This window comes from Canis lupus, chromosome 8 (assembly GCF_011100685.1).
Source record: "Canis lupus familiaris isolate Mischka breed German Shepherd chromosome 8, alternate assembly UU_Cfam_GSD_1.0, whole genome shotgun sequence".
NCBI lineage: Eukaryota > Metazoa > Chordata > Mammalia > Carnivora > Canidae > Canis > Canis lupus.
The window spans coordinates 34,840,727-34,853,610 of record NC_049229.1 but is presented as its reverse complement, the minus strand read 5'-3'; the positions used below and the strand labels follow the sequence as shown (position 1 = coordinate 34,853,610).

The following is a 12,884-nucleotide window of genomic DNA, read 5'->3' as shown; positions in this document are numbered from 1 at the left end:
TAAAGGATTTAATTAAACTACAGTCAAACACATACTCAGCAGCAGAGTAAAAATTCACCTTCTCCACAGATGACCTGAAAAGATGTAGAAATGCAATATGAAGAATCCAAAGCCATTTACTTAAAACTTGGCTTTTGAGATCAGAAACAAAAGGAAAGAAATTGGTGCACTCATCAAATTCTGATCTTTGCCTCAAATACCTGATGACACTACAGCTAATAGTGCATAAACACCATTCACCTACTCTTTAAACTTGGAAGCTCAAGGACGGGGAGCAAGTATTTTTTGGATATGTATAAGGGATGGGAGAGTGACAAACTAGTGCAATTGCTCCTGTGAAGAACTGCAATTAAAGATTTCTGCCAGTGCTGATAAGATCGCTGTCGCCATGATACAGTGTACACACCATTTTATTCTCTCTCCAAAGCCCTCTCTTACTTTTCCCAGGGTTTAAAAATCATGTTAACAATAAGCAAATACAGCATGGCCAGATGCCTTTCGTGGTCAGATGGTTCATTGTTTAAAAAGTTTCAGTTTAAAATCCAAAAGATTGTTAACAGATGCAGTTTCTGGCTAGAGACTGGGAAAAACCTCACTTAAACAAAAGAGTATGTTGTGATTGGAACGAAAAAGGGAATTACCTTTAAAGATAAGAACCACAAACATTTCCTATTTGAAAATACCTCCAGCTCCACCAACAGGACCTTTCTGTGGTCCTTTCACTAAAGTTTAAAAAATTTGACAGTGAATTGCTACATGACAAACCATGACTGACCAACCAGTCCAGTTGTTTTTTATAGATTTGTTTGGACTTTCAACAAGGCTGCAACATCCATCTCTTACTCTCCCCCGGATTACTCAATTAGGCAAACCTCCAATTAATTTCTTTCCAATTCTTTTAGCCCCAGAAATACTTTTGCTGCTCTCATTTTGGCTCTGGAAATGGGTTTTCAGCTAGAGATGTAGATAGAGGCAAGTGTGAGAAACAAGCACAGAGCTTGATAAGCAGACGGCTGCTGCCGGGACTCAAGTCACCATTGGGTGGAAAACAGCCACTTGGCGGAGGAAGGCCTGGCCCCCATCATCAGTTCCCAGTCTCATTTGCCTCCACAACTGCTGTGCACTTTTATACACAAAGTCTGCTTTTCACCAACTCATGTGTCTGTTTCTGTTGGCTTTCATGAGCCCTTACTCTATGGCTTCACTATGTGTGAGAATGTCTGTAATGCCTTGGGTTCTAATCTTGAGAGATAGAAAAACCTAAGAAGCCATGAGTGTGTAACTTTCCCTTGGCCTGAGAAAGGGATGTGGTTTGGCTTGCTGATGACAAGCCTGATTTGAAAAGGCTACCTAAGATATAGTCCAAGGAAAACAACGTGTTCTTAGGCATAAAGATGGCCACCATGTGCTCCATTTTGAGAATGGGCAACCTTCCCTTAGGAGATCACATTGCATGAAGTGAGGTAAACATCATGTCCTTTTCACACTTAGGTTTTTGTTCTCTTATGCATTGTATTATTTCCCTATTACAGTACCCCGAAAGGTCAGTTTCAGACCAAACACATAGCAGACTTTTAACATTTTGAGAAGCTCTGATCAAGAAAATCCTTAATTTAGCAACATTATCACCCATTTTAAAGTGAGGCAGATCTATGACCCATGGGAATCCCTAGAGTTAAAATGGCTTTCCCACTCAGCCATGATTTGGCTGTCACATAAGGAGTCCAGGCTGAGGAACAAAGCTAGCGGGAAAACTGCATTTCCAAAGATCTGTGCAGTCTGGCCAGGTAATAGTAGGAAGGGCCCATCCGTCAAGAAATGGGATTCTGAGGCCAGTGGCCACATCCATATCTATCCTCCAACAAAAAGGCAACCTCACCGTGCGCACATGAGACAGGGTTTGTTAGGGGATTTGATAGGCCTGGAAATTGAAAAATGAGCAGCAGCTGCAACTCCAAGGTCATTACTATCCTCCAGGGTTTGCCTTTTCTAATCTAAGGGACAGTAGTTTCCATGATTAACTTTCAATTGCTGTCAAGGGTGTAATAAAATCTGGGAAAGAAGAAAACTTTCCCCTCAGTAAGCTGCTCCCATTTTCCTGCCCTTTCCTTTCCTCCAGTGTATAGATTCTCAATCCTCACTTCATATTGTTTCCTAATTTTGAGAAAAAACTCAGCATTTGGATGAGCCAAAATAGGCAATGTCCTACGTACACACAGGCACTTGAAGATTTTTCCTGCTCAGTTCCAGGGGCTAAGTCTTTAAGATGGCCTCGTGAAAAGGTCCCTTGTTTTCAAAGAATATACAATATCATCACTTTCGGAACTGAACACTTCTTATTTTTAATTTACAATTCTTTCCCAATGTGTAATATCTGTTTCCTGAGTCATGACAATCAGTTCAACAAAAGAGATACATGTACAAAAGGGAAAGAGGACATAGTCATTCACAAACACATTTTCTTGGTTACTATAGATTAGAAATCCTTAAGACTACAACTTGGTCTGACCTGGTAGCAACTCAGAAATCATAAGAGAAGTTACAGCTGGACACATGTCTCAGCAAAGGCCCCCAGAACCAAACCCCACACATAGTTTCATCAATTTTAACTGCTCAGGGGGAAAACTAATCGTGCTTTACATTTTTCTGACAGTTCAACATAACACTAATGACAACTTAGTCGTTCACTCATCATACACTTATTTCAATGTGTCTGATGCTGGAGTTACAAAGATGAGTTAAGGCATGATGCCTCACCCACAGAGGCACAAAGTGTGGCTAGAGAGGGACATGTGGAGGCTCACTACTACAGAGATGTTCCTGCAAAGTATGGCACAGCAACCATACAAGGCAGCAACGAAGAGGCAGTGGTGCTGAGACAGTCACGTGGGCAACTGGCCTCAAAATGCATGCTAGTCACATAAAAAAAGATTTCTCTGATCGAAACTGTGTCTTGAAAAGAAATTGGATTGCTACAGTTTATTCTTATTTCCTTGGAGGCAAGAGTGTCTATTGCTTTAGAGAGAGGTAACATTTCCCTGGGGTGCATAGCCTGCCCTTCCTGCTTATCCCATCTTGATTCAAATTTCTATTGGAACAGAAGAAAAAATGGCAAAAGATGGCCAAGAACTTGATTAGTTCCACAGTTTTAAAGATGGCAGAGGGAACTTTATTGCAGGAGATACAGTCCATGGGGTAATGCCTAGTACCATGAGTGCTGACATCCATTCTCCCTTCTCCAAAGGTAAGAGAACCAGAATAAAAACTGCTTTCCTTGCAGGTGAGGCCATGTAGCTAACAGTGAGATGTGAGGAGAGTTCAGGTGGACGACTCCCAGGACATGGCCCTACGAGGGGAGGTGGAGAAGTCTGTGCCTTCTTCCCTTTTCCTTAGTTTGGAATATGAAATGGCCAGAGAGATCCTTGGACCATGAGGACAAAGCCATGCCTTAAAGGCGCTGAAATGCAAAGGTGCTTGCAGGTGGGAAAGGAGGACTAGGACCCAGAATACTACTCAATCTACCAAGATAACAACTTTTATGTAAAGGATAGAGGGAGAACTTTGATTTTTGTGTACGCCACTATTATTTTGGGTCTTAGCTGCATAGGATTAGAAATAATGGTTACAGGTGTGGGGGATATGGTGTTGGCACGGTGCCATGTAGCTACCAGGCCACAATCTGGTTTGTATGTTACAAAGAGTGGTCTGAATTTCGGTAGTGAAATGGGAGCAAAGGGCATGAAAAATGATAATTTTCCAGTTTAACCATAAACATAATGATTTTCTTACCTTTTTCTTGCTACAGTATATTTGCCATTTTTTCTCAGCTGGAAGTGCAAACATGGCTTCCCTGTGTTTGTCTGTCAGGTCAAGTTCATCCTGAGAAGAAAAATAGTAATTAGTATTTCATAGATTCAATGCCATTCCTATAGGAGAGGTTATCAGCACCAATTAGGGAAAAGGGGGGGAAAAAAGCGCCAACATACATTTCAGTGAACTTGGAAAAGACTGAGAAGGTAAGGTGTATGTTGCCATCACTAAGAAAGCATATATCCCTGGCATGGGGCTGAGCGTGGCAATAAGAACAAGGCTCACCCCACACTTATTGAAGGATGTGGTAAAGTGGGCTGAGCATAGACAGAAGGCCCTGAGCCAGTGTGTGCTTCTGTAAAGGACCCAGGGAACATTAAAGACCATCAGAGCTCCAGTGCTTGGAAGGATTACTCATACTACAGGGGCGGGATTGTGGGAGGAGGCTCCACAAACACTGAGTATCAGGCTGGACCTGAAGAACATGGACACGATGAGAGGAGGACAGCAACAGAAAGGCAGAGATTGCGAGAACAGACTAGGTGTGTTTGGGGGACAGTGACCGGCTTAGCTGAGGTACTGGAATTATGCAAAGAGAATCATCACTTAAAAGGTTTGGGAGGTGGAGAGTGACCAGTTTGTGAAAAGTCTTAAATGTCAGAATAAAGGAGCTATTCTCTTGACCAAGGAGAGCAAATGAAGGTTATGAGCAAGCGCATGGCATCTTCATTGCTGCAAACCCCACTAAGATTTATTCACCACTTTATGGGCCAAGCATTGTGTGTAGGCATTGTCTTGGTTCCCACAACAAACCTGAGTTCCACTCATTATTACATTCTCGTGTAGTAACAATGTCTGTTGTAATATAGCTGGGGGAAGTTGAGGTGGGAGTTTGGGTAAGTAGCTTGCTCCAGACCACACACCTGGTAAAGATGGGGCTGGTTTTCAGCCTGCAGCTGTCAAACTCCAGAACCCAGACTCAGCCTCTCAGATCAGTGTCTGGGAACATTAATTTTACAGTGGAGTGGAGCTTAGATTGGACACTAAGGGAAGGCAATCTACAAACACCCATAACTAATGAATAACAACAAGAGGATAATGAATATAAAGTGCTTAGAGAAAAGCTCTTGGCATTTTATAACTCAATCATCCCTGGTCTGTGTTACTGGTATTGAGCATCTGGTACATTTCTATTACTATAGGGAAAGTTATCTAGTTGAGGGTGCAGACGGTTGGGTGTAAGATAATGAAAAGATGCTGTAAAATAAGGCTCAATGAGGTTGAGATCCTTGGGGAGCATAAACATGTCCCCCCTCTGAATGCTTTGGTATATAAATGTAATGCTACCACTTAGACACGGGCTTCACATGTCATACTCCTACCTCCATTTATCAAGTCCTGTTATTTCTTTCTTGAAAAGCGTCACGATTTTTCCTTTTTTTTTTTTTTTTTTTTTTTTTTGATTCCCAGTGAAACCAAATCACCCAAACTTTAAGCTCTCATAACCACTCCATGGTTCCTGGCAATAGCCTCCCCACTGTTCCTCCTTGTCTTTCCCATCCTTCCTATGGTACACTCAGAATTCATTAAAGCAGTGGGGATCCTCAGTTTGCCTTTGAGACTGTTGATTTAAAACTCCAACTCAGGGGTTCCTGGGTGGCTCAGTGGATGAGCCTTTGTTTCAGGTCATGACCCTGGATCCTGGGATCGAGTCCCACATTGGGCTCCCTGTGAGGAGCCTGCTTCTCCCTCTGCCTCTGTCTCTGCCTCTCTTTGTATGTCTCTCATGAATAAAAAAAATAAAATCTTTAAAATAAATAAAATCCCAACTTACTTTGCCAGGCTTGCTTCTGGTTATCCCTTCTGCCCTATTCTGTTAACACCTGTACCTCCCTCCAAGGCCCAGCCACTCAGGGCCTGATAAGGTGCAAGCTTCCTAGGGAAGTTCTTCATCTCATTAAGCCTCTACTTCCTCATCTCCAGGATGGACATATCATTTATTTTGCAAGGCTATTGTGAAGATTAGCAACATGGACTAAGTATGGGGTAATGCTTGGCACAGGGAGGGTAGCTGGGTGGCCGCACTATTGTTATTTCTCTCGTCATTTAGACTTAAATCAGGTGCTCTTTTAAGAGCAAGGTAAACAGTTAGGTCAATAAAATACACACTCACACACCCACACACTATTACACTCTTACCACAAGAAACTAGTTAAGAATTTTAACAATGAACAATCAGGGAAGGAATGTAAAATATTTACAGAAAATTCTATTATGAGGGAACATGCTAAAAATATTAAGATTTTTGGCATGCAACCATTATATATGTGAATTGATTATTTTTCTTTCTTCCCTTTTTAATTTCCTATAAGTCATACTTGCTCTCGCCTATTGATGAATGAGGAAAATAATGTGACATCAATCACTTCCCAACAATTAGGGTTTTTTTTTGTGTGTGGGGGGGCGGTGGTAGTCAGGTCAGTTATTCAAACAGCTCAATAATAATGGTGCTTAGTTTGGGAGAAAAGTTTGTGATTTGCGAGAGAAAACAGCATTACTCATGTTGCATCTTTTACTACACTACAGCAGTATGCTTTTGCAGAGCAGAGGTATAAAGAAACAGGTGAATCCTAAAACCTAGATATTCATAGCAAAGATTATTAATGTTATGATGTTTTACTGTTAGAGGTAGAAAAATGCTTCCACAGTTGAATTAGGACTTAGAAGCAGATGGTTTTATGCAATAAAAGAATTTCCATAAAGTAAAAATTAAAAATTGCTATAGGGTCTTTGGATATAATTTTGAATTACAGTAAGAAAACAGAGTAGGGGCTCCTGGGTGGCTCAGTCAGTTAAGCATTGGACTCTTGATTTCGGCTCAGGTCATGCATGATCTCAGGGCCTTGAGATCCAGCTCCACATTGGGCTCTATGCTCAGCATGGAGCCTGCTTAAGATTCTCCCCCTCTTCCCTTGCAGCACCCCAATCCCCCAGCACATGTTCTTTCTTTCTCTCTCCCCACCATCCCTATCATATAAATAAAATAAATAAAATAAATCTCTTTAAAATAATAAAAAAATGTAAAGAAAAAGAAAATGGGGAAAAAATAAAAGAATATTGGTAATAGTTAACAAGTATTGAGCACTTCCTGTGTGCTCGGCAGTACTATTTTATATGAATTAATTTATTTTCACAATAATCCGATAAGATGAGTGTTGTTATCCCATCTTCCAGGAAACTGAATCATAGAAAGATGAAGTACCTTGATCAAGGTAATAAAGCTAGTAAATGGTGGAGGAGAACTTGAGTCTAGGCTGTTTACGGAGCCCACGTCCTTAACCACTACGCTGTCCATTCTATTGATCATTCAACAGGTAGGTAGAATCACAGCACAGATGCAAATATGAAACTGTATCCATCTGCCACACTCACAGCCTACAGTGTCTATTAGCAGAAAGAAGAGGATATTGTTGTCAGGCATTCCTGAGTTCCAGGTCTGGCTTTCACGAGTTATGCAAACTTGCACAAGTGACTTAACCTCTGGACTTCAATTTCTTCATCTGAAAAATCTGATAGAATTCTCTCGAGGATTCATTCAGGCAACCAAAATTTTTTTTGGAGTGTTTATTAAATGCCAGGCATTGTGCTAGGTGCAAGGGACAAAAAAGTATCACAGAGCTCATATTCTTGAGCAAGAAGAAAGGAAATCAAATAATCACATGAACCAAGATACGATCACACAGGAAGCTGAGCTCTGACAGTCCATCTGTTGTGGAGAAAGGTAGGGCAGTGAAGGTTGTCCCAAGGAAGTGAAGCGAAAGCTGAGAGATGAATGGGAACTAAATAGGTAAAAAGCAGCACAGTGAACAGTAGCTTTGAAGGATACTATGACCTTTGATCTTTCTCATAAGAGCAACCTGAGGTCACTGGCAGATTCTAAGTAAGAATGACATAGATTAAATTAGATAATGGCTGGGAATGCCTCGGCACAAGGCCCAGAGTGTAATAGACACCCACCCCCCCTCCATTCCAAAAGTATCTCTGCTCTGACTCATTTCATTTTAATAATATGGCTGAATCAAGCATGCAAGACTCTAAGAGACTATCACAGCTTTAGTGATCAATCAACACTTACTCGCTGTCCTACCCATTCCAGGACCATGGCCAGACATTATAAAGAATACAAAGATGAATAACAGACCTTGATTTTATGGAATTTAAGAATTTAGTTAGGAAGACAAGATGATAGCTTTAGTGATTCCTTTTCTTTTCAGGATAGATCCAAAATTCCTTAGCAGGTAGGTAAAGGCACTTTGTGATATGCTAACTTGTCCCCTTTCCTCTTCTTCCGCCACCACCGCCGCCACCACCACCACCACCAGCCACCTTTTGGCACTTCTAATCACAGTTACCTACTTCTGAAACTTTTGCACACACTATTCCCCTTTTTTCAGAGACCCCTTCCCACCGCACCTAAGGATCAGTCCTATTCATCAAAGCTTTTACAAGGTGTCACCTAGTCCCCTTCAGATAGCCTTTCCTGGAGTGAGCAGCTCCCCTATTCTCACCTCTCTTACAGCATTTATCACATTGCTACTGTCATGTTACTGGGATGTCTAACGCCTATCCTGGACTCATTCCCAGAGGGAAGAAACTAAATTTGTTCTATTATCTTTGCCATTAATTGACTAACTATTGTTCTGAAACAATACCTGACATAGCTGGACTGCCGCCCCTCCCCCCCCAAAAAAAATAAGGGGAGGGAAGGTGGAGAGGCTGGGAGGAAGAAAAAGAGGGAGGAAGGGAGGGGATTATTGTAGGAACTAGTAATCATTAGTGTATTTGGAATATTAACACCCCTCCCCCTTTTCTGGTCAGTACAATGTACATACAGTGTAACATATGATCTTTTTTTTTTTGAAAGAATTTATTTTTTATTTTTTAATTTTTATTTATTTATGATAGGCACACAGTGAGAGAGAGAGAGAGGCAGAGACACAGGCAGAGGGAGAAGCAGGCTCCATGCACCGGGAGCCCGACGTGGGAATCGATCCCGGGTCTCCAGGATCGCGCCCTGGGCCAAAGGCAGGCGCCAAACCGCTGCGCCACCCAGGGATCCCTAGAATACAATTTTCCGTTTGGCAAGAGTATACACTGAAGTGGTTGTAGCACTCTACATTTGAAGAAACTGATTGTATCATCTTATTCTCCATTAGCAATATATGGCAGTCCACGTTACTCCACCTTTTCACTAAAAATTGGTGCTATGTCTTTTTAATTTTAACCATCTAGTTTAAGCAAAGAGTTATTTCAATGTAGTTTTAGTTTGCATTTCCCTGATAACTGATGCTGAATATAACCACTTCATGTGGTCACTCCCATGTGTTCTTTTGTGAACTATCCAAGCCCAATTTTATTGAGTTAAAAACATTACATATTTTGGAAACAGCTCCTTTGTCCTAGGTATATAGAGACTATTTCTCCTAGCCTACAGATCGCCTTTTTATTTTGTTAATCTATTTTGATCACTGGGTGTTTTAATTTTAATAATGTCTAATTTGTTAATCTTTTCTTCTAGAATTAGTGCTTTTTGTCTTCTCTGAGGGATCTTTGCAACTTGCAGGTCAAGAAGTATTCTACGGTTTCTCATGAACATTGCCTAGTTTTACTTTCAGTTCCTATGTTTGAATCTTACTGCATATCTCATAGACCTGACTCATGGGGTTCCTCTTTAAATATAAAATTGCTGGATGGTTTTTGCCTTCTCTCTTTACCACCTACTTGCACTCATTCAGACACATTGCTGGACAAGGAGGGGAATAAAATCACAGTTGACAGAGGAGGAAAAAGAACGTAATACAAACTAACTTGAAAATCGCCTTAATATATTAGGTCCTTCAAGCTCTGATACTACTTCAAGTAATATTACAGATTACAGAGATTTTTCATTTTGATACTTAATTCAAATATTGAAAAAGGCCACCATGGAAAACAAAACAGGATCACTATATGATTATTACATGAGATTTTTAGAAAAACTACATCTATGGGGCAGAAAGCAGATTAATGGTTGTCTGGGGCTAGAGGCAGGCAGAGATGACTGCAAAAATGGACAAGGTGGTAGAAATGTTCTGGAGGAGGGCTGTGGCAACTGCTGCACAGTTGCACACATTTACTAAAACTCACTGAACTGTACACTTACAATAGGTGATTCTATAGCACGTAAATTACATCTCAAAAAGCTGCTAAGGAAAAAGAATCAAGCTTGATTGTTGGAGCCCCAACGAAAACAAAAAATTCAGAGTAGAGATAACCTTGTGTACTCCATAAGGAAAGAAATTTCTGATTGAACATTAGATAAACCAAAAAGTTGGCTTAGAAGAGAAACTGACTTGAAAAAAAAAATGTAAAGAAAGGAAAAATGTGGGCCCCTTTAAGATAAGTAGTTTGCTATGGGAACTGTTAAAATTTCAGATACAATTTTTGTTTGAAACCAAAGATCACTTCTATGAAATACCCCTTCCTTGAAAATTAGATAGATTCTATTAATATGCATTCCACTTAGACTAAGAGATAGTATTTCCCCTAATTTAACATATCATATACTTTAATACCAAAGTAACATGATACATTAAATTAAATGATAAATCCTCAAGAACCTTTTCAGTGTTTTTGGTTTTGCTTTTCATTTTTCCCTACTGGTGGTGCTACAGAAGAGTACTGGCTCCTCTGTACCTCTGTGAATTAATAAGCAAGTTTTCCACAAAGGTTAACAAATGTAATGAGCTCAACCCCAGGAAGCATCCTGGATGCTCCTAGATCACCTTACTTTTTGTTTTGTTTTATAATCATGCTAAGTCAGATATTGTTTTGGGGACTGGCAATTAATGCCAAGACAAGCAAAACAAACTTAGTTCCTACTCCTATACCCTAGACTTGGGTGGCCCAGCTCCTTTCCCTGGCCACAGAATTTTCTTTCATATTATTCTTTGTTGGACAGAGTTTTAAGTTAATTAAAGGAAAATAATTTAGTCAGTAATAAAAGGAGAAACATTCGCACCAATTCCTCTCCCCTTAGAGCTCAAGCTTCTTGAAAACTAAAACCAGCAAACAAATCCTATAGGCTTTTCCTCTTAGAGAAGATATTATGTTTTTAATATCTTTATAAAATGTGTATTTGATACAGTATCTTGGAGAAAAGGAATAAATTATATAGTTTTTATTAAGAAGAAAGGATCTCTGAGGGAAGTCCAGCTGTGGGAACTAAAGTTCTAGGCTTCAATCTCTAACAAAGTATATTATTAAGACCTACTTCTAAAAGGTTCTGTACAAAGAAATCTCACCGGTCCTACACTCCATAGTAATCGGGCAGCGCTATATAGAAATCTACATAAATCATTAAACAATTGGCACAGTATAATAAATATAAGGAAATGGATTGATTTGCTAGATAAAGCAAGGGAAGGAATTTTGAAAAAAATATACAATAAAGGTCTTGAATAAGTTGAAAGAGCTCTTTTCAGAGATTTAGCTACCTTGAAAGACAGAGTTATTTATAAAGCTTCTAAAACAGTATTGAAAGCATTTATTCTTTGAAAACCCACCAAATCAATAGATTTCAGTGAGCCAGCAAGTAAGTTTCCAGATAACAAGAAACCACTAATAAAGGAATTCTGGATTTCTATTTCTAATGAGTTAAGCTAACTCTTTACATACATACTAATACAGATTCATGCAGAGGTAGGAGGATATGCAATTAATGCTGAGGGGAAGGGAGAATTTAAAAAATGAAAAGCAAAGATAGGTCCCAGGGGTCACCCTCCCAATTAACTTACTATTTTGTGTGTTTCATTTTTGCTTTTAGTGGTCCTTTACCAGGTAACCAGCCATCTGATTCAATGTACAGACCTCACTGAACTTCTAACCATATTATTACTCAGATAAAAGCTAACCTTTCTCCTTCAAATTACAAACTTCAGGTATTTGCCCACAGCATGGAGGCCCAATTCAGCCACCCTACCCCCACCCACCAAAGATTTCCCCACATGCCTGTAGGCAGCAATCCTTAGGTTCACCTCACTTATGCCCTATGTTAGCCTTTTCTGGATTTAACCTTCTGTCATTAACCCTTTCTTTCCATCCCATAATTCAACACTACTGACTGAAATAAGTCAGATGCTTAGAGGGACAAGTCACTAGGCCTTAAGTCATATGACATAGTGATAAGTACAATATCATGGGGGAAAAGGCCAAATTACACTTTTTGCAAATGTAGACAGAAAATGTACTAGTAGACTGAGACATTTCATCGAATTTACAAACATCTAGAGGCACCTGGGGGGCTCAGTCGGTTAGGCATCTGCCTTTGGCTCACCTGGGAAGAAGCCCCATGTCAGGCTCCCTGCTCAACAGGGAGTCTGCTTCTCCCTCTCAGTCTGCCCCTGCGTGCACACTCACTCTCTCCAAAATAAATAAAATCTTAAAAAAAAAAAAGTATAAACATATATCACCACCAAAGCAAATGGCCATCACATCCATAAGTCACAGGTTGCCACTTCAGCTCTTCAAATTTAACCACAGAGAAAGTCTTTTATTTTCACAGTAGTGATTTGAAATTTGAAGGTAAAATTCCATATTTGTCCATTTAAATAGAAGTACATTCAGTGACTTATTACCTGTTCCTAACCAGTCGGGAAAATATAAATGGAAAACAACTGAGCACTTTAAATCCCAAGATAGGTGTGTACACACAAGAGAACAAACCTTGAAGGTTTTCAGCCGGTAAGATTTCTGCCAACATTCTTAGTCATTACACGAAATACCACAATATGATTCACCACTACCTACACAGTAATGTTCTCTGTGTCTAATAAGCATGTTTTCATTTGATATATAAAAATAAGTGAGACCCCACAAGCAAAAACTGACTAATAGAAATAACTTTTAGTTTTTAACTACCAGTGGTTAAGTGTTTTATGCTATTTCCCTTCCTTTCATTAACAGTCGGCAACGCAAACTATAACCAGGTTTGCTAGACAAATTCTGCGGCTAAACCCATAGGCTTTTTATTTAGC

General features: G+C 39.9%; 1 protein-coding gene across 5 annotated transcripts in view; it reads right to left on the bottom strand.

The window, feature by feature from the left end:
• DAAM1 (dishevelled associated activator of morphogenesis 1) overlaps positions 1-12,884 on the bottom strand; it is a 166,616-nt gene that overhangs the window by 77,450 nt on the left and 76,282 nt on the right. For all 5 annotated transcript variants that reach the window (XM_038544843.1, XM_038544847.1, XM_038544845.1 and 2 more), the window contains exon 3: positions 3,790-3,879. In XM_038544843.1, the coding sequence (XP_038400771.1) occupies positions 3,790-3,879 (90 nt within the window). The remainder of the gene's footprint in view (positions 1-3,789; positions 3,880-12,884) is intronic.